Here is a 26,455-nt window from a genome sequence, read left to right as displayed (position 1 = left end):
GGTTCTGAGGAAGTAGAAATAGAAGCTTGCAGTCGCAATCGCTAGGCTATGTCGCTTAGCTAGTCGCTAAGATGACTGAAGGTCAGAATCAGTGAGGTTTAACCTTATAGAGATATCCTGGACTGAGTTGGGGAGGAGGAGCATATATCCTGGGCTTAGATGCAGGACACCTTCACCAAGGAGAGAGCTTTGATTTAGGTGGCAGGGGTGTCAGAAGGCTGGGGAGAACGTCTGAGAATGGGATGTTTCTAAGGCAAACAGGAGGAAGTTGGAGTGTGAGAGTGTAGGTATCGGGGAGGATGCAGCTGCTACAGCCTGAACCTGTCTGTACCTGCCACAAGAGGGAGGGCAGCAGGCAGAGTTCCCAGAAGGCCAAGCAGCCAGCTTTAGGCCAACCCAGCCAGAGGGAAAGGGGGTGAGACTGGGAATTGGAACACTTAGGGTTTAGGGAGGGTGGAGGCAAGGGTGAAAAGCAGGGTCAAGAGTGGTAGGACTGGATCCAGAAACTCTGAAGAAAGGAGGGCATTTCTAGCTTCTGGTAGGAAGTTGGGGCTTGACAACTAACTCAGGTGACAGAATTTTAGGTTTGTTCCTATTGCGAGCCCAGCAATGTCTGCCTTCCATCTGTGAAAAGCTGTTTGCAAATGCCAAGATGCTCCAGTTCAAGGCTAAGTGAAAGATGGGTGCCAGCACCCTAGTCTTTGGGTCCTGTGATCCTGCTCTGAGGAAAGATGTGGGATCTCTGGATCCACCAGAGGCAATCTTCTTGCTTTGAATCTAACCTGCTGGGATCCTACTGCACTTCTATAACAGAAAGCCTGCTTCTTAGGTTTAGCCCCTCCTCTCCTCTTGCAGGTTATTCCCCTGGGGAAGAGATACTAAAACAAGGGCCAGCACTGGGTTTGGCTGATACGAGAGCCTCCTTTGCCCTTCAGGCCCACCTGCCCACACTGTCTTTCTAGGGTCTCCCGAGTTAGGTGGAACTCAGATGAGGGATTGCTTAGCTTACTATGGGAGACAGCTGGCTAGAGGGTGGGGTGACCTTGCAGGTAGCTGGGGGGGGGGGAGCATTGTGTGTGGCAGATTCATTATTGATGAGCCCTGCACCCCAGGCTACTAATGAGTCCAGGCCGGCTGCCCTAATTGATGTCAAGAAACTTGAGACCCCCGATCATCTTCCTGCTTGCCAGCTGCCTCTCTTGAGCCCCTTCCCCCCTCTGACATCTCCAGCTGCTCTGTTTGCTTCCTTCACTCCTCTTTTCCATTTCCACTAACTCAGGCAAGGAGAGGGTTTGGGCGGCTGATCTCTACAGACTCCGTTCTCCTCTGGATTGCTCAGGCCTCAGAGTGGGAGACACTTTTTATCTGCAGGGTATTGTGGTTGAGGAGAGGCAGCTCAGCTTAGAGACAGAAATAGAATAAAAGAAGTAAGCTCAGGGATGGTACTAGATCACACCCATGGCATGCCTGAGCCCAAGGGATTCTTTAATTAGAGGGAGATCTCATCACTCTCTTCAGAAGCAAACATACCTCCATATATTGACATACCCATGACACCAGCCCTAAGTCCCAGCCCACTACTCTTCATCACTTCCTTATTACAGTGGGAGACACTTAACACAACCCAGTCCCTGGAATTGATGTTAATCTTTTCCAATAGTATCTCCTCACTGAGAGTTCTTGCTATCATTGGACATATTGGGTGCTTCTCTGCTGCACTGTGTTTCTGCTGCCTCAGTCCCTCTTCCTTTGTGGGATCTGGGAAGATACTCCTTAAGTATAGGATTTTAAGGCCTTAGACTGGTGTGTGGTTCAGGTGGAGGAATATTTGAAGGTGCCAGAAGTCTGAGTTAATAATAATAGCCCTGTTGATGGTTGAGAGTTGGGTCTTATACCTCCTTGCCACAAATCCCCAGAAATTTGTGGCTATGCTGCCCTCTGGTGGTAAAATTCCAGTCTAGCATGTCATAACCGTCTTTGCCTTATTAAGCCTTTTGCACATCAGGACAGACCTTGAGAAGAGGATCCTGGGGCTTCCTCATGTCACACGATTTCTCTTTGAAGACTTGAGCTCTCTGGCATGTTGGTTAAGAATAAGGGATTTCACAGTCAGGCAATACTGAGCGTGACTTGTTCTGCTATATAGGGTGACCTTGGACAAGTTACATAAGCTCTGGGCCTAAGTGTTTCCTGGTATAGATGGGGTTAATGGTATGTACTGTCACAGGATTGCTATACCTATGATGCAAGTCGACAACCTGAGCTCAGATCCCTAAAACACACATAAAAGCCTGACACAACAGCATATACATCTGATATCTCATTATACTCAGAGACTCAGGAGAATTGCCAGGCTAGCCTACTGTGCTCAGCAGTAAACAAGAGACCCTGTCTCAAGCAAGATAGTGAGGACCAGCGTTCAGATTCAAGTTTGTCTTCTGACTTCCACAGAAATACAAGTGTACACACATACACAGGAAGAAAAATTAGATGAGATCATGTATGTGAACCACTTAGTGCCCTTCGCCCTGTCCTTGCATTGGCACACAATAGCAACTGCGACACAAAACCCCAAAGCAGACTGGTGATTAAAGGCACTTGTCATTAAGCCCAATAACCCAAGTTTGATTTTTCTTTCTTTCTTTCTTTCTTTCTTTCTTTCTTTCTTTCTTTCTTTCTTTCTTTCTTTCTTTCTTTCTTTCTTTCTTTCTTTCTCTTTTTATATTTTGAGACAGGGTTTCTTGGTGTAGCTCTGGCTGTCCTTGAACTTGCTCTATAGACCTTGGCTGGCTGTAAACTCAGAGATCCAACAGTCTCTGCCTCCTTAGTATTGGGATTTAAGGCATGTGCCACCCTCTGCCTGGCATGAATTCACTTAGTGGAAGAAAGTTCTATAAGTTGTCTTCTGATCTCCGTTTTCATGCTGTGGCATGTGGCCCCTCCCACATACAAAATGTGCAAACAACAACAACAAAAAAAACTAATGGGCTTTCCTTTCACTTTATTTTTCCCCGATTTAAGGGAAGCCCAGGTGAGTGTGTTGTACCATCTTTTCTCACCTTTCATAGGGACCTCTCTCTGTATCTTTCATAATTCTCAACCACAACGAGATTTCTCTTTTCTCCTTGGTGGTAAGTAAGCCCCCCCCCAGTGGGAGCTGGATGAAGAACAACAAAAAAATCAAAGCCCCCCCCACCCCACTTTTCTGGTTTTTCAAGACAAGATTTCTGTGTAGTCTTGGTTGTCCTGGAACTCACTCTATAGACCATGCTGGCCTCAAACTCACATTTCCACCTCTGTCTACTTCCCAAGTGCTGGGATTAAAGGCAAGTACCACCTGACTCCTTTCTTTCCTTCTGTTTTCTCTTTCTCTCCCTCGGGTCTCATGTAGCCCAGGCAGGCCTTAAACTTACTATGCAGTGTGTAGCTAAGAATGGCTTTGAACTGATCCTCGTTCCCCATCTCCAGAATTCTGGGATTATAAGCATGTGCCACCATACCTAGTTCCCTTCCTCTTTTAATAATGACCTAGATGTTTCTGGGGTAGGGGAAATAACACTCCTGGTTTCTAGTGGGACTAGGCCCATGGGAGACATGACATTTCCTTTTTGCCCTACTTTCTTGGTCTAGAATGGGTTTGGAGAGTAGGACAGAAGGACAGATTGCAACTTTGGTCAGTGAGGGGGCAGTGGGTGGGGTTTATTGCACTTGCAACAGAGTTTAAATAAGTTGGGGTGGGTTCTGGAGGAGAGGGGAGGGTTGGTTATGGAGGGAGGGGCAGCGTCAGTGCAGCTGGTGGGCAGAACCCGGGTCATACAGGCCTGGGGCTTCCCTTTCTCTGGGGAATGAGTGAAAATGTTTGTCCAGGCTGAGGTTCCAGGTCTGTTTGCCATTGTGGCCTGGTTAGGGTCCTGGGCAATTCCTGACTTGTCCTAAGTCAGGGATAAATCGGTCCCTAGGCCCAGATCTGCAGCTGACCCAAATGCCGTCCTGGGTCTGCTAGCACAGGTTCTTAGAATCTGAGACTGGGCTCCAGAGCAACCCTACACCCCAGACAGGGACTGGCTCCATTCTCATTCTGACTTCCGTGGATCTGGGTCTGGGCCAGCATCGACCTTTGTTTGGGATTTGTCCTGAGCTGGTCCTGCAGCACCATCCATGGTTAGTGTTCTTTATTGGCCTTCCAGGATGGGGGCTGTTGGAGTTGCCCCGCCTCACTCCCCGAGTCTCAGGCTCTTAGCTGCAGGCTTCCTTTGGTTCTCTGGCAAGACCAAAGATGCATCTTTGCAGGCAGGAGTCAGGCAGGAAGTCCTGGTGGCATGCCCGGCCCAGAGAACCATGACTGGATTCCCTAATTATGGCTCCACGGTTGATTTCAGAAAAGTCTCCAAAATGCAAAGGCTGGAGGAAGGCTGGAGCTTCTGTCTCTGGACCTGAGGCCCCCATCCACGAGAGGGCATGTGTAAACAAGGGTCCTTCACAGTGCGTGGGGGGGAAGGATCCACAAGCTTCTTGTCCCCCAGCTCTGGCCCTTCAAGTATGTCTCTGGGCTAGGAAGAAGAGCTTCTCCCCAGCCCTCAGCACCTTCAGGAAGTGCCTAGTCCCTCCCTGTTGGAAGGTAGTGGACTGGCTCTTCAGGATCAGGAGTCTGAGATTAGGAGGGCTCAGGCATCTGAGGTGGCTGGAGGTTTGAGCTGAGCTTTTTCCATAGCTGTGCCATAGGGGAGGGAGCGTTTGAAGAAGCCAAGCTGATGAGAAAGGAGGTACAATTAGAGATCATATTCTCCCTGACCATGGATTCAGGGAAATGAGGACTCTCCTGCTTCCATCTTCCCCATCCTACCAAAATGGCTTCATTCAGATACTTTCCCAAGGGGTCCAATAGATATGGGAAGGGGGTTATTATAGGACATTCATTTATCAGTGTTTTAAAACAATACTAGTTAAGTCAGGAAGGGTAAACAAGTTCAACTCAGTAAGTGCCACATCTGAGCCTAGCAGTGGCTGCCACCTGTAGGATGCTGTCACTTACTCTTAGATAGATGTTAGAAGAAATGACAGCACAAATACCATCATGTATCTACCATCTGTGGTTTTGCAATATGGGCAAACTTAGCCCAAGACAGGAGGCCTCTTTGTAAACTGGAGGCTGCAGACTGAAGGGAGGGGTCCAATAGGAAAAGACAAGATGGAGTTGTGAGTAGCTAGAGCAGAGATGGGGGCCTGTTCTGGAAAACAGATCTGAGGGTGGCCTCTTTGATTCTACTGGGTAAAAGGCAGAGTCTGATAGGAGGGACGCAAGCCCCAGGCTGACCTTGTAGAGAACATAGATGAGCAGACCTAGGAGCAGGAGGCCGAAAAGGATGGCTAGGATGATGATCCACAACGGGACACCATTGCTGCCTTCTGCCTTGGTCCACTGCACACCTGTGGCTACCTGTGGACAAGCCAATGACACTGTGAACCCGTAAATTCTTTCCGCCCTATTCCTGGCTACCTCCATCGGTTGGATCAGGACCCAACTCTCATTTTCAGCTAACAGCATTCTGAACTTAAGAGTCTGAAGTACATAAGTGTCTCTGCATTCACATCTGCTGTTTTCTCCACCCAGAATCTTCTGCCCACTCTGGAGCAGTCTAGTTAGTTCCTCAGGCCTCAGCTTGCACATCACTTCTTCTAGGAAGTCCTTCCTGACTCTGTAAGACTGGGTTCAAATATCCCTATGACATGTATCCATAGTCTGTCTTGCCACATGCACACTGATGTCACTGCCCTCTAGGCTGTGAACTCCAGAGCAGAGACATGTGTGAATCTGTCTGATCACTTTATCTCTGGACCTACAAAGTCAGGAAAGCAAGATCAGCTTCTGTCCACGTCCTCATTCTGATTCTGACATTCTTGAGCTTGCCCTCTTTGATACAGACCTCTGGCCTTGAACTCACCTGAAGTTTCTTTTGGGGCAGCTTCCGAGGCAGGATTTGGTAGGGCATCTTCAAGGCTTCATACACAGCCTCACACTGAAGGCTAAATGGTTGGTATTCCCGCTGCAGGTGGAGAAAGGTGGTCAGGTCAACCCCTTTGGGATCTAGAGGACACAGGGCTTCCCCACAGTCTGTTTCAGGGTGTGATCTTTCCCTATTATGGACTCACTCTCTCTGATTCTCTCGATGTTCCTTGTGAGAAATAATAAATGTAAAACTGTGCACTTACAACTAAATAATGCGTAATCAAATACCCACATGTTCAATATTTTATTTTATTTTCAAAAAGTTTCCAGTTTCTTTCTTTCTTTATTTTTTTTAAAGATTTATTTATTTATTATATGTAAGTACACTGTAGCTGTCTTTAGACACACCAGCAGAGGGTTACAGATGGTTGTGAGCCACCATGTGGTTACTGGGATTTGAACTCAGGACCTTCAGAAGAGCAGTCGGTGCTCTTAACCACTGAGCCATCTCTCCAGCCCCCAATATTTTATTTTTTAATGATTAATATGGACTATATCTAATGTGTAGTCAATAAATGATGGCTTTTTTCTTTTCCTGCTTCTGCTTTTCTGCTTACTGTGGATTCATCTTATCTCCTACTCTCTTAAGTATTTTAAAAAATTAGCTGGGTGATGATGGCACACCCCTTTAATCTCAGTACTCAGGAGGCAGAGGCTGGAAGATCTGAGTTCTAGGCCAGCCTGGTCTACAGAGCAAGAGCAAGTTCTAGGTCAGCCAGGGCTACACAGGGAAACTCTGTCTTGAAAAACAAAACAAAAAATTAAATTACACTTTGTGTGTGTGTGTGTGTATGTGTACATATGTGCATGTGTGTTGTATGTATACATGCCAGTGCACATGTTTGATGAGACATATGTGGAGGTCAGAGGACAACTTTTACAAGTCAGTTTTTGCCTCCCACCTTGTTGAGGTTGGGTGTCTCTCATTTCTTCCACTGTACTTCATACTCTAGGCTAGCTAAGCCACACAACTCGGCTTTGTCCTTGGGTCCTAGGAATTAAACTCAAGTGGTCAGGCTTACAGACTAGTTCATTTATGCACTGAACCATCTCTCCAGTCCTCATTTCTTGTTTCTTATTTATTTTAAATATTCATGAGAGGGGAGGAGAGAGAGGGAGAGAGAAAGAAAGAGAGAGAGAATCTGTTTGGGCATGTACATGCCAAGACTTGCCTACAGCAGTCAGAGAACAGCTACAGGGAATCAATCCTCTCATTCTGTCATGTGGGTTCTAGAGATCAAACTCAGGTTGTGAGACTTGGAGGTGGGTACCTTTACCCACACTGAGCCATTTCATAATCCTTCTTTTCTCCCTGTTCACCTTTTCTCTTCATGCACATGTGGTGTGTGTGGGCGGGTCAGAGGCTGACTCAGGTACACATTCAGACAGGCTCTCTCCTCAAATCTAGAACCCAGAGCTCACCATGTTGTCTCAACTATCTGGTTGTCTTACCATGGGAATGCCATGTTTTTGCCTCCTTTGGCTGGGATTACATATAGGCTGCTGGTATACCAGCTAGGCATTCATTTATATGGATGCTGAGGATTTGAAGTCTGGTCTTCATGTTTGCATTTCTCCAGCCCTACCCACTCTGGTTTTTAAACCTATGGATTTGATAGTCTAGTTATGCATTCTACCACTGACCACTGACCTACATCTCCACTCCCTCTACAGTTTTTCTTTTTGTGTGTGTAGTTATTTATTGTTTTTGTTGGTGGTGGTTTTGTTTTGTTTTTTTGAGATATGGTCTCACTATGTAGCCCTGCTTGGCCTAGAACTCATTTATGGAGACAAGGTTGCCTCTAGATTCACAGAGATCCACCAGCTTCTGCTTCCTGAGTGCTCAGATTAAAGGTGAACAAGTGTTAGCGCGCTCACCACAGTCTACAGTTTTTCTATCAGGGCCAGAAAGGGAAGTAGTTGTTCCTACTGTGGCCAAGAGGTGGCGCCAAAGACACACAACTGGTCTAAATCAGGATGAGCGAGGGAGGAGACCTGTAGAGTGTGTGTGTGTGTGTGTGTGTGTGTGTGTGTCCAGTTACCAAAACAGAGGTTGAAGGGAAGACAGCATGGGGAAAGAACAGGGTTATTCCCACTAGGACCTAGGACCAAAGGTTGGGGTCCAGGCTGTATAAAGCTCTCTTACCTGCAAGAAGGTCTTGGCCCAGACTCGGAAATGCAGCTGCAGACTCCTGCTCTCTTGGCGGTGCAGTGGCCCAAACTCACAGCGCAGCCTGAAACACTTGGCTTCAGGGCATTTCTGGCAAGAAAGAAGGTGCCTGAGCCCAGAATTCTCACCTGGTGACCCTGAGAACTCAAATGAGTGTCTAACACTTGGGACAAACTTCTTTCCCTTTAGTGACTTACCAGGACTTGTGTTCCTGAGGTGGTAGAACTCCTCCCTGGAGACTCTCGTTTCTGCAGATGGCGTGGAGAAGTCTCTGGATCCAACTGGAAGAAGAGACATCCTTAGCTGCAGCTCCTGCTTCATTATAGCACCTAAGTCAGCCTGAACCTATGTTCCAGAGCCAGGGATCTAATTCTGTCTCTGTCCCTGTGTTCAGCTAACCCACCTATTGCCAAGAGCAAAGTGTACCTTGCTCTGCATTGTGTAGGCAATGTGTAAAAAAATCATTAAGTCTCTCCCACCTAAGGGCCTTTGTCATGGCTGTTCCTTCTATTGGGAATGTTTGTCTCTTGTCTTACAGGGAGGTCTCAGCGTCATCTTTCAGGTTTCAGTTGAATCATTACTTGTTTATTTAGCAGTGCTGGGATTGAACCTAGAGCCTTGGGCATGGTAGGCAAGTGTTCTACTTGCTAATGGCTACCTCTTTAAGAGCTGTCACAGTTAGCTTTGTATCCCACAGCATATCCCACAGGTCTACTCGCCTGTCTTCCTTCTTTCCTCCAAGAATTCTTACTACGAGTCTTTGGTTGTCCCAGAACTCACTTTATAGACCAGACTGGACTTTAACTTGTGGTTGTCTTCCTTTTCCAGCCTCTTCTAAGTGCTGGTGATTAAGGTTACTGGGGTGATCATCATGCCTGGGTAGCTTTTTATGTTATTGCTTTCTAACCATCTTCTTTGTCACTTGGGGTCTCATGTAAATAGCTGAGAATAATCTTGAACTTCTGATCCTCTTGCCTCAGTTCACAAGTACTGGGATTATAGGTGTATGATACCATACCAGGCTTCAGCACTTTTCTATCTTTCTTTTCATTTTTTGAGACAGGGTTTCCCTGTGTAGCCCTGGCTGTCTTGGAACTCACTCTGTAGACCAGGCTGGTCTCAAACTCACAGAGATCCTCCTGCCTCTGCCTCTGAGTGCTGGGATTAAAGGCACATGCCACCACAACCCGGTTTCTTTTTACTTCTTATTATCTACCAGCCTTCATTAGATGCAAGCTCCAGGAGTGTGGGGACCTTGTGAGCTTCATTTGGTGTGGGTTTTTCCTAGGTCTAACACTTACTTCATTAAATGCCATTTACAAACAAACATACTCTCAAAGAGGGCCAAAGGACAGTTCTCATAGGACAAGGTGGCTTAGATCTGATAGCACACGAGAGAGGGAAGACTACCTTGGAGCAAAGGACACAAATATAGCAGATGTGGATCTATTTGTCCTTCCAGATCTGGAGGTGCCTGTATTCCCCACCACTTCCAATAGCCTCCAGGCAACCTTTCCCAGCCCCATAGCTCCATAGTCCCATTGCTCTGCCTTACACTATGACCAGGTCCTCACCTCCAGGCCCTGTGAGTTGGGGGTGTAGTTGGAGGTGCAGTTGCTGAGTCCTGTCACCTTGGTCACATAGAGGAGCTGTTGGCCTTCCAGAGCCTGGGGACAGCTGAGCTCCAGCACACCCTGGCTGATGGAACTGGGCCCCTGGTTGATGAGCTGAGGGGGAAGAGCACACTTTGAGGAAGGGAAAACTGGTTTGACATGCAGGCCTGGGTCACCACCCATACACAGTGCATCAGTCTGAGAAGTGAAAGAACATCCAAGGGCAGCAATAAAGTCCGCTTCAGCCATTACTCAAGAGTGAGACAAGGATCCATGCTAGTTTGAGACTTATAGTAATCCTTCTAAAATATCTTTCCTTTGTAAGGCAATGGACCAGCATGCTCCTCTTCTGGACATCTCTCATAGATGTCAGTGCTCTCCAGGCCTCTTCTCTTCACCTCACCCAGGTCCTAGTGACTGTCATTTATACTGGCTCCTACTTTCCTTCCCTTCATGTGGCTTGTCTCCCAACCCTCTTCACCTCGTAAACATGGTGGACAGCTGGGCCCAAGTCTCCCTCCTTCTGAGGCTGGTCTTGAGGATTCCAGTCGCTGACTGGGAAAATCACAGCTTCAGGCTTGGAGACACTGAAGAGGGGGATAGTTTAGAGTGGACAAAGGGACCAATATGTCCTTCTCTAGAAGTCCATTACCCTTCCCTCTAAAGGCCCCTTTCTGCCTGGGCACTGACCCGTTAAGGGAGACCTGGGCTTGAGCCTCCACCGAGAGTGGGAAAGAGACCATGTTGCTTTGTGAGTTGTTCAGGTTCTTGCTGTGGGGTGGAGGCAAGAGGGAAGCAGTTTGACAAGAATCTCCAAGCAACAGGCTCTGCCATCCATCCCACCTTCCCTTCCACCCTCAACTCAGTCCCAGTCCAGGTCCAGTCACTCCTTACCTGAGGATCTGGAAGTCAAACTGGATGGTTTTCTTTGTGTCTTGAAGATGAGGAACAGTGAACCGAAGGCCACCCCAGAGCTGTGTAACAAACGGGGAGAAGAAAGGGGCTGTTAGATAGGGTGTCTACCTATGTGCTAGGGGCTGTCTTGTGTTCTTTCCTAGCCTTCCTCTTCTATCCCTCTACTTACACTGGTGCCTGCCTTCATGGGGTTGCCCAGGTCACACACCAGCTGGCGGCTCTGGTTCACAGCAAAGTAGTCACAGCTCAGGCTGGAGAAGTTCTGGGGATAGGCAGGCGCAGGTCAGTAAGGCTTTGGCAACCCTCTGGAGGGGATTCACTGCAGCCCCACTCGAGAGTCCCTTCTCACCCCTGGGTGTCTGACAAGTCCTGAATACTCGGCCTCCAGAGGGGCTGTGACCCGAAGCTCAGCTTCATAGGCTCCACCCTCGCCCATATTTTGGGCGTGGAATGTCAGGTTCAGTGCGTTCTTGTCACCCAGGTACACATGTTTCTTCTCCCTGGAGGGGCATACAGGGTAAGGACACGGAAGAGTGAATCCATAAACCAGGGCAACGGGGCATGGGGAAAACGCAGAGGGACTGGCCCTGCTGGCTAGGCCTCAGCTCTGGCAGGCGTAAGGCAAGATGCTGAATGCTGAGTACTTGAGTAATTACTTGCTGAGTAATTTGTCTAGAGTGACAGAAATGAATGCCCCCTGTAGACAAACCCAGACCCAGGGATGCTCAGGGTCCTCACAAGGCCACACAGCTAGAGTGTTCCTGTCTGTCTGTCATGTGACAGTCCCACTCACCCATACACATCCAGCTGTAGGTCAGGCACACAGATGTTGTCTTCACCACAGTCCAGCAAGATCTGGGCCTGGGGAACAGAACAGCCTTGAGAGGGGGTTCTACCACCCCTCTCCCAGGGCCCTGCCTCAGGGGCCAGGCCTGTCTTCCCAAGTTCTTTTCTTACCTTGTCCTCTATCCGGCTCTTGCTCTGGTAATGTAGGACTGGCCGGAGGCCGTGGCTGTCCATGGGGGCTTTGGGGTCCAATGAGAAGTTGAGGGCAATGTGAATTGGGGAGAGTTTGTCTCTGAATTCTGATTCATTCTAGGGCCAGCAGAGAGAATTCATGGGATCAGGGATTCTGGGGCCTCGGTGACCCTGCTTCTTAGCCTTGCTTCTCCCTTTATCTCCTCAGGGCCCAAATCTGACCTCATTTCTCTGTAGGCTTAGACTCCTGGTGTCTGGCTCTTCTGACAGAAAGGCTTCTTTAAGCCACGCCCAACCCCCAGGCCCTTCAGGGGGAACCTCCCAGTTGGCTATCCAGCCACATGCAAGCACGCACACATCACCAACAAAGTCCTTTGTTTTATGTGGCCATCTACCCAGACCAAGCCACCCTCATCCTCAGGCCATACCCTGAGGTATATCTTCATCTCCCTGCAGTCCTCCCGAGCCCCATTCTGGATAAGCAGGGTCTGGGTAAGGGTGGGCTGCTTGGAAGCCAGGAACAGTGCCCGCCGGACTCCTCCCTTCTGCTTCTGCCAGTCTAGTTGGAGTTCCACCTCGAAGCCTGTGGCCAGGAAACACAGTCAGTCTGTTTTTCTTACCTGTCCTTCTACCCCACCCCTCAGCTGGCACACTCACCTATAGAGTTGGGGACATGTTTTCCAGAGGCATTGAGGCAGAAGCTAAGGTTGATGCTGGAGAAAGACGGAGGAGAAAGTGCTGAGTGTAAAAGACCCAGACTAGGACACCCCTGTTTGTCCCTTCCTGAGGTAGACACGGCCCCCTGCCTACTGGCAGGAACAGATCTCTGCAGGCTCCTGGCTCAGCTCACCAGGATACAGGGTTTCCTTCCAGGCTGCAGCTGCGCTCCTCTGGGTTGAACATGGAGGGGAAGATGGTGAGAGATGCACTGGCAGATATGATGGGCCGACCCCTGCCAAGAGCGGATGTTGGGTAAGTAGAATTAAGGCTGGGTACCTGCTCCACACCAGTTCCCTCTGTGCTGATGGTCCCAGTCTTAGTTACTCAGGCTTCCTCAGCCTCCTTGAGTTCATACCTGTACACCAGAGCCTTGTCCACACCAAAGGATCCAACGATTAGATCTGCAGAAAGTCAAGATACCACTCTTTTCTGCAAGTCCCAAATCAGGATTGCCTTCATCCAAGGCTTTCTAGTTTCATGGCTCATATGCCTGAGTCAGGGGACTGCACCATCTGGTGGCAGCTGCCTAGAATTGCATCCCAAAGCTTGAATTCTAAGATGAAGGGCAATGGATACAACTTACCAGGGTATCCATTGCCATCCAGATCTCGTCCTCCTCGAAGGGCAGAGCCAAAGAAGTCTGGGGTATGGCCAGCTGCCCACAGAGGCTGCAAAACCTGGGAAGGTTTAGTGCTCAGTCCTCCTGGGCTTCCAGGGTATATAAATACGACTCCCTGCTGGGCCTCCCCACCAAATGGAGCCCCAATGGCGACATCTGCAAGACACAATATACATTATTCAGTAGGTCCGAAGGCCAGAGGTCCAAATCCCTATCAAAAAAATAGGATCCCTCAGGATCCTTGGAAAGTTAAGAGGGCCTGGTAGTTTAGTTGACTGAAACCCTCCTACTAAGTTCCTGACCAACTAGCATCTTCCCATCTCAGCCTTAGCCCACTGTGCCATGATATTTACCATTGTAGCCGTCTTGGTCCAGGTCCCCCAGGGGTGTCAAGGAGCTGCCGAATCGGCCAAACTCGTCTTGCCCAGTGAGGGCGAGGGTGGGTGTGGGCTCTATGCCCGCTGGGCTCTGTACGTAGATGTAGACCCGACCCACCTCCTGAGGTCTCCCATCAGCTGTCCGCTCCATAAGCAGGGGTGCCCCTACCAGTAGGTCATCTAGCCTGAAGAAAAGGGAAGACCCAAGCATTTTTTTTTTAATATTTTGTGTAGACACAATATGTATGTATGTATGTATGTATGTATGTATGTATGCTTTTCATGTATGTGAGTACACTGTCGCTGTCTTCAGACACACCAGAAGAGGACATTGGATGTCCATTACAGATGGTTGCTTGCAATTGAACTCAGGACCTCTGGAAGTGCAGTTAGTGCTCTTAACTGCTGAGCCATCTCTCCAGTCCCCAAGCATCTTAATAACCCTTGTCTTGCTATAATTTATTGCCCTCGTGGAGGAACTCCAGGCATTCTGGATCCCCAGGTGCCCTGAGGGCTAGGGTGTAGCATCCTGCCCTCTTCTTGCCCTGACCAAGGAGAAGACAAGCATGAATAGAGTCTAGGAAAAAAATATCCTGAGGGAGCAGTCTGCCTGCACTGTCCCATCCCATGATTGGGTCTGGAAGATGCATCCCTTCCCATCACTCACCCATCTCCGTTGGTATCAGTGGCAGCCACAGCATAGCCAAAGTAGGAGGCCATCTGTGGAGACAAAGGGCAGCAGAGTCAGAACAAGGTTGGTCAGTAAACAGGATCAAGAGAGGCTGTAAGTGGACATTCAGAGGCTCCAGGGAAGGTGGGAAGTTTGACACTGTTGGTCCAGGGCTGCGGGTTAGATGGCAAGAGGGAGAAGTGAGGGCATCCTCACCTGTTCTCCTGAGACGTTGTAGAGGGAATGGATGTCTGAACCATTAAGGACGGTGACCTGAAGATGAAGACAAAGGCCTATAGGTCCTGGATGCCTCATGTCTGAAGAGACACATGGGACAGGCATTCCTCAGGGGAACCTTAGCACTCCTCCGACTCCTTCCTAATTTGCCCTCCCTCCACCTACAGGTTTTCTTTACCCCTTTGCTGTTTTGCTTTCTTCCTCCATATCCTTTATGGATTTTCATCCCTATCCGTTAGAGTCTAGTGATCAGAATCAGATCAGTGGGACCCAAAGCATGGTCTTTGGTCTTTGCCTCTCAGAGACTAAAGAAGAGCTTAGCAGGCAGCAGGCAAACAGTAATTGCTTACTGGATACACACAGGGCCTTCAAACTCAAAAGTCTCAGAACTCTAGCCATCTCTCATCCATCAGAGTCTGCAAGGCACTCACATCTCTGCTGTCTCCTCTTAGCCATTGACCCAGCAGACCTCCAAGTCTCTTGGATCTCGCTCTTTGCCCCTCTGTTCTGCTGAGACCTGGTATGAGCCTTCCCAGGACTGGCTGGACTGTGTCTTGGGTTTCCCTCACTGGCACTGATGCCAGAGAGCAGATGGAGGATTGTGATTCCCACCTGTACACCCCAGGGCCCCTGCAGTCACTCTCAGTCCCTGCCTCTTGGCCAGCCCTCTAAGGCTCTGGTGTCTGGCCTTACTGCCTGTGCTTGTTCAACTCTCCCTTATGCTTCTCACCGTCCTCTTTTACCTTATGAGGCTGCAAACTAGTCTGAGTTCCATATTCCCTGTGTTCTTCACACCTGTGCCTGGGACTCCTTCTTGCCCCATCTGTGTGGAAACCTCACAGACGCTTCTCTGAGGCACCCTCTCTGGAAGGAGATTACTACTTTCTTAAAATGTGCCATTATCTTGATTGCTTTTCTGTAACTTCCAATTCAGAAAGAGTATGAGATTTGGAATATGATAGATATTAGATATTTATCCAGCTGCCCCCAAGTAACATAACTGGTATTTTAGGACAACAGTTTTCTTGTGTGCAAACTGTTAAGATTGTTCCCCACCCCACAGTCCCATGGTGGGGAAGGGAACACCATCATGCATGGACAGTGCCTGGGACATCAAGAGGCTCACCAACAGGGGCTTCCTCAAGATTAAAGCTGTGTGTTTTATCCCACATATTTGACTAGAAGCGTCTTAAGAGATGGGGTAAGATGTCTTCATTTCTTCTCTCACCTTGCCTTAATGTTGTTAATTGAGCGACCGTGTGTGGCACTTGTCATGGTCTAATAATAGCTGGTGGCTGCATACGGTCTAACAATTTACAAGTGCTTTCATTCCTCTCACAAGTGCCTTGTGAGGTCAGGACTATTATTACCCCATTGTACATGGAAGAAACAGCTTAGGGCAGTCAAGCAGGGAACAGTGTAGCAATAAAAGAACAGATTAATTTATCCAGAGTCGGTGTTAGAATCTGAACCTGAGTCTGACCTCACAGACTTCCTTCCCTGAAATCTGGTGCATCCTATGCTCTGATCTCTTTCCTTGATGTCTCCAACAAACTGCCACACAAGACTCTGCACTTAGCCTGGGTGAGAGGGTGGCGGGCAGGGTCTTACATAGCCATAGGTGAGGTTCCCTTTGGGCACACCAGCAACAAAGTCTGCAAAGAGAAGAGAAACTGATGGGTGGAGGTAAGGACAGGGTGGACTCAGAATGTTGTTTCCAGCTTTCTCTCCAGCCCCTGCTTTGACCTGAAGATTCACTTACCTTCTGTGTTGTCACCACTGAATTCACCCACAGCCACAGAGTATCCTGGGGACAGAGTGTGTGGATGTTAGCATTGCCTCCTTGGGGACCCCTATTCTCTGGCCCTCAATCCCTTCATTGTCAGCCTGTACACAAGTATGGCAGCAGAGCTGGTGGCACTGAGTGGGAGAAGCAGGGAACTGAGGATAGAGGCCCCTGATTTCCCCTCCCATTCTCTCCCCACTTGCTTGCCTACCCAAGTAGCTGTCATCATAGAAGGAGCTAGCCTGGCGGGTCTGCAGTTGCCCCTGAACAGGGTTGATGAGGTACTCTGGGTAATAGGACTCCGAGATCTGCTCTTGAGTGGCAGAGAGGATCTGGCCTGGAAGGAGAGCAGAGTAATGGGCAGGGGGAGGTCACAGATGCTTTAGGGAGACTGAGTAGGATTTTAGGAGTATGGATCAAAGCTGGGCAGTGGTGGTGCATACACTTAATCCCAGCAGTTGGGAAGCAGAGGTAAGTGGATCTCTGAGTTCAAGGCCAGCCTGGTATACAAAGTGAATTCTACGCAGAGAAATCCTGTCTTGAAAAACAAAACAAAACAAGCAAAACAACAAACAAACAAAAACATAAGGAAAGAAAGAAAAATAGAAGGAAAAAAAAAGAAAAAGGTTGGATCAAGGAAAGGATGTGGCGCCAAGGCCCGAAGAGGACAGAGGAAGGGCTTACCTTGCCAGAAGTAGCTCCCAGGTCCACCCAGGACCACACGGCCAGTCTATGGGGAGGTGCAGGGAAGAGGGATGAGCATATCATCTGGTACTGACCCTAGATCCTCACTTACTGCCTTCCCTCCCCAATCACCTCACCTTGGTGAACTCAGCACTGAAGCCCCCTTGGCAGTAACCCTGCCCTGCTGCACTGCCAAAATCTGTGAAGGAAGAAGACAATGAGATGAGCTAGCTTGCACACTGATGGGCTGACAGGGAAAAGAGGCAAGAGCAAGAAAGAAGACTGGTCAAGAGTCTCCTGAGCAGCCTTGAAAATATATAGCAATGCCTGGGGGCCATGAAGGGAAAGCTCCAAGCTCCTGGGACCCTCCCATGGAGAAGGCACAGCGGCTCACTACACTCTGGCCCCTACCTGAGCGGCAAGGTGCATACTCCAGAATCCGGGTGAAGTTTTCTGTGGAGAGGTAGCAGGTGCCCACTGGGTCATTCTGTGGGTCCTTTTCTGTACGCCAGCTATACAGTGGAGCGCATGCCTGGGAGGGCCCGAGGCAGGGGGTGTTCAGATTTAGTTTAGTAAGATGACCAACCACCCCCAACCCCTGACCAGGCCTAGCCCTTTCTACCACAGCTTAACCCTTAGCTACCGCACCACTGAGCTCACTCATGCCTCACCAAGATGGAGGAGCCATGGGCCCGAACTGTTGCTCCGAACCACTGCAAGGACTTATACTCCACAGGCTCCTCTCCCTTGGCACTGTGGAGTGAGGATTCCAGGATCCGGGAGCCTTGGGGAAGTTGAAAGTGGACTGTCACACTGGTTCTTAGGGAGGTGACCCTAGCCTTGGCCTAGTTTGCTCAGCATTTCTAGACCCTGAGTCCCTCTGGGACAGGGGTATAGAAGGAGTTTTAGCCTCCTTTGTGTAGCTGGACTTAATTGGTTCTCACTCTTCTTACATACATACATACACACCATACACACACACATGCACATACACACACACCGACAGAAACACATATACACATACATTCACACACACATCCACAGAAACACACACTCACACATTCATAGAAATACACATACAAACACACACACATCCACTCAAAAGACACACAAACACATATACTCACACATCCACAGAAACACATACATGCCGCCCCCCCCCCCCCAAAGTTGTCTCCTTGGATCCTTCATGTCCTTGTAGCTGGAACAGGACACTTTCATTGTAGTTCTGGGGAAGACTGGCCAAGTCCCATGGCTAATCTGTCTGTAGCCAGCCCTGTGTCTCTAATGGCCTCTCCTTTTGCCTCTACACTAGATTTTCCTTTCTGTCTCTTTCCAAGTCTAAACTCTACCCTCTGTAACACTGCTTTTCTTGCTTTTCGTATTCTCCACCTGTCTCTCAGGCTTTTTTATTTGTTTGTTTGTTTGTTTGTTTGTTTGTTTTAAGACAAGTGTCTCATTATGAAGCCCAGGCTGGCCTTGAACTTCTGGTACTCTTTCTGCCTTAGCCTTCAGTGCCCTCAAGCTTTTTTAAGTCAGCCTCAGGAATTGGGGCTGTAACTCCGTGGAACAGCACATGTTTACTATACATAAAACTTTGGGTTCAATGTCTAGTACCCCTTTAGAAATTAGGTGGCCTCCATGTTTTTATGCTTACTTCTTCTTGCCCTCTTATCTCTGAGGACAGACTGCCTGAGTTCATAGCCTTGCTTTCTTACTAGCTGGGTGACTTAACCTCTGCTTCCTCCCTTACAGGATAGGGTTACTAATACTTCATATAGTTGCTGCAGGATTAAGGGGGCCAAGGCACTCACAATAGTGTCTAGCATGGAGTAAAAGCTCTCTGAGTGCTAGTTGAACAGCCTCAGTTTCCTTAGGTCCATCTGCCTGAAGGCTGCGCTCCCTGGGGCAGTGGCTGATTCACGCTGTGCCCAGTGTGCACTATCACTTAGCTTAGGAACAGAACTCTGCGGCCTCCTCTGCCTTTGTCTGCATTACAGCCCTGGCCTCCCAGAGCTGTGGGTGATTCAGTGGAAATGAGAGCCACATGTTTCTGAATCACGCCCGCCCTTCTTGGGCTGGGCTGGGAACATGGAGTGAGTGCCATGGGGAGCCCACAGCTAGGAGCTGGATGGAGTACCAGAACTACTGCTGGGGGAGCACCCCTCACAGCAGGACCCCCCAGGCCTCACCCCCAAACTGCAGGCCCACCCACCCACTTATGCTAGGCCCCTCCATGAATTCTTTCAGCCTACCTTTGCTGTCAAATTGAATGGTAGTACACTGGATAGGACTGGTGCCCCAGGGACACACATAGACAGCACCACCTTGCAGTACATCTGGCTGGCTAGTGTTAGCCTTGGGTGCCCCAACCAGCACACTGACTCTGTGGAGGGGAAAGGAGAATTGGATTAGGATGGGTCCTATTTCCAGGTCAGTGTCTGGAGGCAGGATGCACCCAGACCTTTGGGCCAAGAATGGGGGTGGTGTAGATGTCCCTTGGGTTGTATTTATATCTCAGAAGATGCCACAGATGCCAGAGGCAGGGGCTGGAGTCAGGCATTCCCCATGTGCTGCTGTCACTAACTCAGCTCCTCCCCTCCTCCCATACTCTTCTACCTTCTTCTCCTACTACTAGAGAGAAGAAATCAGAGTCAGTTCCTGGAAAGGGAGAAGAAGACTGGGGTCTGGAGTCCAGCTATTTTGTCTCTTCCATCTACTTGCCAAGATTAGGTGTCCAGCCCAATTGGGGCTGTAGCCCAGGAGTAGAGGATGTGCTTGGCACACACAAGGCCCTCAGCACCAGGCTAAGAAACAATACCAAATGCAATGTACGACCTTTGGTTGAAAGTAGATTAGTGTGTGTGTGTGTGCATGTATGTATGGTTTTTCAAGAGTTTCTCTGTGTAGCTCTGGCTATCCTGGAACTCGATCCTTAGATCAGGTTGGGCTCGAAGTCACAGAGATCTCCCTGCCTCTGTCTTCTAAGTGTCAGGATTAAAGATGTATGCCACTATTGCCTAGCTAAAAAGTATATATTAAAGGGACAATTTAGCTCCAGAACCCCAGGCTCCTGTAGCACCTCAGGACCTTTTCTTATTTTGTACCTTTTCTTCCCAAGACAAATCTTCTCCCCTGGCTGGGACTCTTAAGTGGCAACTGGCCACTTAAGTCTTGGGGCATGTTGGAGGAAAATCTGAATCTCTGAAATCAAGACTATGAAAGCAGGACACTTCCTGGGCCTGGCTGGCCCAACCCTGTGGCCCATAGTGGACCTCACCTTCCTAGCTGGGGCTCTGACACACTCATACCTCTTGCTCACAAATCAGCCCCAGAAAATTTAACTCAAATCCTTCTTTTGGATCCTCTTCCTGGACACACATGTCCGAGATGGAGTCCCTCGAGGGATGGCTCCTGGCATTCATTCTTCCTCTACCAGCTCTGGCCCTTTGCCTCTGGGGTCTCCACACAGTTCTTCTCTACTAGTCCTGGTGGTCCCTTGTCTGCAGGCCCTCCATACAACCACAGCCTCCTTCTCTCTTGGCACTCTCCTCAGGATCTCCTGCAATGACTGCATCTGGCAGTCTGGGCAGCTTTCCTTGGCATCCCAGCTCTGGGCCAGTGTCCCTGCCAGCCTTGGCCTCTCCTCTTCTCCCCTGCTGCCACTGGCCTTGCTCCTCAACCTCCGCCTGTCCCAGTACTGCTTGCTCTCCTGACTTAGATCCTAGGTCCCCTCCTATCTTTTTTTAAAGTTATTTATTCATTTAATATGTATGAATATTTTGCCTGTATATATGTTTATGCGCCATGTGGGTACTTGGTTCCAGAGGAGACCAGAGGAAGGCACTGGATCCCCTGGGACTGGAGTTAAAGGTAGTCATGAGCTGCCATGTAGGTAGTAGGAATTGAACCCTGGTCTTCCGAAGAACCGACAATGTTCTTAACCACTTCTTTTCCTTTTGTTTTGTTTTTTGAAACAGGGTTTCTGTGTAGCTCTGGCAGTGCTGGAACTCACTCTGTAGACCAGTCTGGCCCTGGACTCAGAGATCTGCCTGGCTCTGCCTTCTGAGTGTTAGGATTAAAGGCTTGTGCCATCTTTGACTGGCTTCTTCCTTCTTTCTTATTCTCAGATTGTAGGCCTCTTTGCCCCTCATGGTTTCTATACCCTTTCAGCTTTCAACATTCCCAACACCCACCCCTTTTCTTGCAACAGGCTGTTCCTCATTCTTTATCACTAGGAACGAGGGCCCAAAAGGGGACTTGTCAAAAAGACAAGTCTTCTGAGAGTCAAACTGAGGGGGAAGGAGTCTAAGAGCAGCAAGGAAGGCAGTCCCCAGGACACCGGTGGAGTATGGGTGAGAGTGGGGTCCAGAGGCGTAGGAGGGCGGGGGGGGGGGGGGGGGGGGGAGGGGGAGGGGGAACAGACAGGAGGTGCCTTAAGTTGTAGAGTGGAGAGGGGAGGTGCCAGCTTCTGTTACCCGGGGGACAGGAAATGTTTACTGCTTGTGGCTTCCGGTCAGTTTTCAACCTCTCACTTCTCCATTTGTCTCCCACCTCTTAGGCATTAAAGCCAATTAGAGGTTTGAGATACCACTCCACCAGCCTAGTGACTTTCAGGTGAGAATGCTGAGAAAAATGAGAAGCTGCAGCCCCAGGGTGGGGATGAGGGGAGAGAAAGAGGTGTGGTCCTGTGTAGCTGGGGCTGCTGGGCTGCTACAGAGAACTTGGCCACTGCCTTTGGCTCTACAAGAGTGAGGGCAGAGCACAGGAACCAGACCTCTGCGCCGGGAGCTGAGAGCTCTGGTTCTTGCCCTATCTCAACATGGGCTTGGATTTCCTCTGTTCGTCTGGGTTCTATCAGGATTCCCCAAATTTCTCTCATACCATCTGCATTCATGAAGAAACTGAGAAAGAAGCATTTGTCAGTCCTTTCAAAGCTTGTGAAGGCTGTAAGTCCATTGGCCAAGGGGATGTCTGTTCATTGTGTGAAGGTTTGGGGATCCCGGAATGCAAACAGGGGACAAGGATCCAGACCAGGTCCCCTGACACATGACTTCCACCTAAGGCTAGTGGTGTATCCATTTTAGTAGTCCTGATTCTGGCACCCACACATGCCAGGTGAGGTGCCTGTGCCAAGATTGCCATGTACCCTTATTCTCCTCCTACCTGCTTCCTAAATCCCATAGCAGTAGAATCCTCATAGTAATTCAAGAGGGTACCAAGGGAGGGTCATTTGGGCTGTTTTCAATATTGTAAAAAAGCCTAACGGAAACCGTGCATTTACCTGATAAGGCATCCCAGGCTAATTAAAACTCCAAGTGCATTTGCTTTTGGCTGTGCTACACCAACTTGTATGGGGAACCTGATTATCTCAGGCTGGTCAGAAGCACTGATTGGCAGCTATAGATACTTCTGGTTCGTAAAAGATGAAAAGACCATTAATTATCTCCCACTGGATGCAGCTTGGCAGTTAGACTCTATTAGAGTCCAAGAGAAGAATACTTGGCATTATTTCTCCTGAAGTCTTAGTGTTTGGAGGTTCTAGTTAGTCTTTTGAGAAGCCGCTACACAGAACATCCACTGGCTTTAGGACTAATGTAGATGCCCTTCAAGTGCTACATGAGGGCCAACCAACGCAGTTCTGACTTCCCTCAACAAGTCTCCAAATGCTGTCTTAGTCTTATTACCTTATTTGACAGATGGGAAAACTAAATCCAAGAGAAGTCACACCCATACAGGGTTGCTCAGAATCCTTCCCAGGATGTGAACTGAGTTCTGGAGTTCTGTAATGCTGTTTCCTAGGCTAGTGTTCTGTTCTGCCCCATTACCAAAACATCTCCTCTCTTCACTATCTTCCTAGCCAAGCTTCTGATTAACCAAGCCCTTGTTCAATATCCAGTTACTGTTTGACTCCCTTGGCTTGGTGAGGTCAGGGTAGAGAGCAGCAGGTGGGTCAGGGCCGAGCTCCCACAATCTTACCTCACTCCTGGCCAGGCCAGAGGTGGACATCTGCTTCTGGAACCCTATGTACATCGGGAGACATCTGGTTGGTTGAGTAAGAGCTGCCTCCAGCAGATTGGTCCATTTAAAAGCCACTTTCCCTCCTCTAGCCTTTCTTTCTCAATGATGAGTTGCTTTTGAGTGATTCCTAAGCTAATTTCTAGTTCTAAATTTCTAAGACTTCTGAAGCAATAATACTTTCTCTGTTCAACACAGATTTTTAAAAATAATCTAGTGAGAAATGAATATAAAAGCTTACGAGATATGTGAGAAAACTACTATAGCCATCACAATTAGCAAGTACTACAAGCATGTTAGGACTGAAGATGTAGCCTAGCAGGTGGACTGCTTGCCAAGCATGCACAGAGGCCCTGGGTTCAATCCCCATAAACTGGGTGTGGTGAGGGTGTGACAGAGCCTGCCTACAATCCTAGCACTCTAGAGAGGTAGGATCAGAAGTTCAAGGTCATCCTTGGCTACACAGTTTTGAGGCCAGCCTGGGAATGAATGAATGAATGAATAAATGCAAGAAAGAAAGAAAATTAGAATGGGAAGGTATCAGGGAAGAACATCAGAATCAGGAATCTCCCCCACACAAAACTCATGCCTTGTGTATATTGCTCAACCTCTGTGGGCAGGCACCTTTTAGATAGATATTGTCTCATTTAATCCTAAAACCAAGTTAGGCATCATGTTCAAGGGAAGGCTGAACTACAAGGATTTAAGTAACTTGCTCAACCGTCAGCTCTTTAGTGAATGGTAAGCACTCACACCCAGAGCTGCCTGGCTTCAGGCTTCACCCTTTATGTCTGTGTAACCTCTGCTGAGCTCACCCTGTTCTCTTCATTACAGGAGAAGTGATACAGGAGAAACAAGGATTACCAAGACCACAGCCACAAAGGGGCTGAGTTTTTTCTCAAGAAGAGGGGTGGGGAGAGTCTAATACACACAGATGCTGGGAGGGAAGTCACAAGGAAGGAGAATGGCCTAGAGCTTATGCCCAGAGCAAAGGGGAGGGAGGGAGTAAAATGTGAGCGGGACACCTGGGTTCTCTTGAGGAATGGAGAGGCTGGGTCTTGTTTTTAGAAGAGACCTCAGGGACTGAAGGATCAGGTCAGGGGTCACCAAGAGTGCAAAGTCCAACTGATGTTTGTGTGGGGTGGAGTGACACCCTGATGGGGGAAAACACTCTATACTCCCTCCATCCTCTCTGCTCCATTAGGGTTGTGGTAAGAAGTTTGGGGGACCCTGGCAGAGGCTCCAGAACAGGGTGATAAAATGAGGTTTGGGTAAGAGGCCAGGGTGTGGGGTGGGGACCTTGAAAAGCTCAAATTCAACGGCTGTGACCTAGTTATCTTTCTGTTTTTTCTATCCCTAAGCCCCTCAGATAAAGTTAAAAACTGTCCTTTCCCCAACCAAATTAGCTAGAGTTAACCCCACCCCCAGCCCCCTAATTAAATAACAGCTAAAATCAGATGACTTCTGACAAAGGTCCTATTAAGCCCTAAGATCCCAGGGTTGGTGTAGGTGCTAGCATGGGCAGAGAGAGGCTCAGAGCTAGAAGGTGGGTGGAGAAACACCTACTGCTGTCCTCAAATGGGTTCAGGAATCTGGCATCTGGGGTTCCTTAGCCCAGCAGCTGGGACTGTCACTTTTCTCTTACTTTACCGACCTCCTCCCCTTATTTAAACATTGTTTCAATGTGGTCTCTAACTCTGATTTTCCCAAGCCTCTGGGCACCAGTCTAGGTCTGCTAATTACCCGGAAATAAGGATTCTCCATAGATTTTTCAGGAACCTTCGTTCTGATGCTCTTGGGCCCAGAGAGCCAATATCTTCCCAGCTTCCGACCCTAGTCCCAGAAGTCTGAGTCTCAGTTCTACTACAGCCGACAAGCTACAGGAAATCAGCCTTTCTCTTCCTCCCAAGAGCTAGAGCAAGAGGGAAACCGCCCACCCCCTTCAGGCGCGCGCACTCACACCCCTCCCGACACATCCGTGCACCGCCCTGGATTGATCCCGCCTCTAGCCCCAGTACCCCCAGTGCCAGGGTCCTGGGATTCTCCCCAAGTTCTTGGATCTTCCTGTCTGAAGAGATTGGGGGTGGGAGACAATTCAGGAGACTGAGGTGAAAGAGGAGGGAGCCTTCGTCCTCCTCCCGGGTCTTTCCTGAGTCTGAGTTGATGGGGGAGGGGAGGATGAGACTGGCCCCCACATACATAACCTTCCGACCCCCTCAGTCTGTCTTTCCTCTTAATGCACAGGCTCACCCAGCTCCAACCCTCTCAGTGGCCCCACGAAGGATCTCGAGGTTCTTCCACTGCCCCCTAAGGCCCTGCCCGGCCTCCGCGCCCCCCCTCGACTCCCACCCGCCACAGGTCTCCCGCAGCCCACAGATCACCAGAGACCCTAAGCTTTCTGCGCCCTCTCCTCCCGATTGGCCCCTAGATCCTGCCTGTACTTCTCTAGCTTCTATATTCGAGTTCTCTCCTCGTGCCACACAAGTTTGGACACCGATCTCACACTCCACGTCGGCCACGGTCCCTCCCTACTGCAGCACGGGCCCCCAATTCTAGCTTGGGCCCCCAACTCAAGTCTTAGTCCTTCCAAACTCCGCCCTTCAACTCAAGTCCTGGTCGCCTCCAGTCCTCGGCGCGCCCCCAGTTTCCAGGTGGCCCCCTGCCCGCTTCCCGCCGCCAACCTCGTCACTCACCCGTCCCTTCCCGGCCGGTAAAATTCTACGGAGAAGCCAAAGAGGGAGCCGGGGGGCCCGGAGAGCACCGCCGGGGCCTCCGCGTCTAGGTTGAAGCCCCCAACCTGGAGTGGTGGCGGCCACAGTAGCAGCAGCAGAGGCAGCAGCGGCGGTAGGCGTCGGGGCCCCCAGCGCAGCAGCACCGCGTGGAGAGGAGATCGTGGCGACCGTGGCGTCCAGCTCCCCATAGCGCCCGCTCTTCCCTGTCCTGGGGCCACCGACCCGGAGCCGCTTCCTAAACCTCCCAGAGGCGAATGACTCAACGCGGGGAGGAGTTTGCCAAACTCCCGGCTGGGCCCTCCCCCCGGCCGCCGGGCCGGCTGGCGGGGGGGCATTCCTGGGTCCCGGGGACGCTGAGGCCGCGCCCCGCACCCCGAAGGGGCGTGGGGGACCGCACCTCTGCACCCTGGCTCCGGCCCCAGCTGGAGGCTGGTGGTCTGGCCTGGCTCAGACTGGGCGGGCTTGGGTTCTTCGCCCTCCTCTCTGCTTACCCCTCCTTCCTCCTCCTCCTTTCCAGATGTACAACGTAAACGCTCGGAAAAGCAGTCGGAAAAAGGGAGCAGAAAATTTCCTAATGAGGAAAGGAATCACCTCTGGGGGGCGGAGGGAGCTTGAATATTGTGTGTGTGGGTCTCTCTCGTTTTTTAGGAAAAAAACTTTGGGGTCGAGAGACAGGGGACTCCTCTGGCATCGGGCCAACAGGGATTCCCCTTGCCTTCCGGGGGCCACTGGGTGCCTGGTTTTGGGCCAGCTGGATTGGGGATTCTGCAGCCCCGTCACAGAATGCTCCCAGGCAGCCTCCTGGAGCAGCTTCGTTAATCTCACGAATTCTGCGGCTGCCTCCCCTTCTCCCCCAAGCTGATAGAGTGGAAAGAATAGGAGTTTTGTGGTCTCTGACACAGGTCTTAGTTCTCTAGCTATTAGTGTAG

The 26,455-nt window shown here is 49.7% G+C and overlaps 1 protein-coding gene across 1 annotated transcript; it reads right to left on the bottom strand.

Annotated features, from left to right (window-relative positions):
• Window positions 1-2,986: 2,986 nt before the first annotated feature.
• On the bottom strand, window positions 2,987-25,968 carry Itga5 (integrin subunit alpha 5). Its single transcript, XM_052160897.1, has 30 exons — window positions 25,488-25,968; window positions 19,032-19,162; window positions 17,448-17,560; window positions 17,188-17,308; window positions 16,914-16,975; window positions 16,777-16,822; window positions 16,304-16,429; window positions 16,069-16,113; window positions 15,918-15,961; window positions 14,286-14,342; window positions 14,067-14,119; window positions 13,376-13,584; window positions 12,987-13,178; window positions 12,759-12,804; window positions 12,534-12,635; window positions 12,341-12,396; window positions 12,112-12,266; window positions 11,663-11,800; window positions 11,499-11,566; window positions 11,055-11,205; window positions 10,875-10,967; window positions 10,685-10,764; window positions 10,481-10,561; window positions 10,272-10,377; window positions 9,752-9,904; window positions 8,375-8,458; window positions 8,154-8,267; window positions 5,943-6,044; window positions 5,315-5,437; window positions 2,987-4,748 (listed from the first exon to the last, which is right to left on the bottom strand). Exons 1-30 carry the CDS (start codon window positions 25,859-25,861, stop codon window positions 4,665-4,667), a joined length of 3,309 nt encoding a protein of 1,102 aa, XP_052016857.1. The 5' UTR covers window positions 25,862-25,968; the 3' UTR covers window positions 2,987-4,664.
• Between the last annotated feature and the right edge of the window lie 487 nt (window positions 25,969-26,455).

The sequence above is a fragment of the Apodemus sylvaticus genome, chromosome 17, assembly GCF_947179515.1.
Source record: "Apodemus sylvaticus chromosome 17, mApoSyl1.1, whole genome shotgun sequence".
Classification (NCBI taxonomy): domain Eukaryota; kingdom Metazoa; phylum Chordata; class Mammalia; order Rodentia; family Muridae; genus Apodemus; species Apodemus sylvaticus.
The sequence above is the reverse complement of the archived record's forward strand: the minus strand, read 5'-3'. Positions and strand labels throughout refer to the sequence as shown.

What these genes read in the sequence shown, in the direction of transcription:
- Itga5 (XM_052160897.1), bottom strand. Translation starts at nt 25,861, where the DNA reads ATGCCCCCCCGCCAGCCGGCCCGGCGGCCGGGGGGAGGGCCCAGCCGG. An exon ending in GAAGGAAACCCTGTATCCTG is followed by an intron (nt 12,397 to 12,533) that starts GTGAGCTGAGCC and finishes GTCTTTCTCCAG; the next exon opens with CATCAACCTTAGCTTCTGCC. An exon ending in TTTGACTTCCAGATCCTCAG is followed by an intron (nt 10,562 to 10,684) that starts GTAAGGAGTGAC and finishes TCCACCCCACAG; the next exon opens with CAAGAACCTGAACAACTCAC.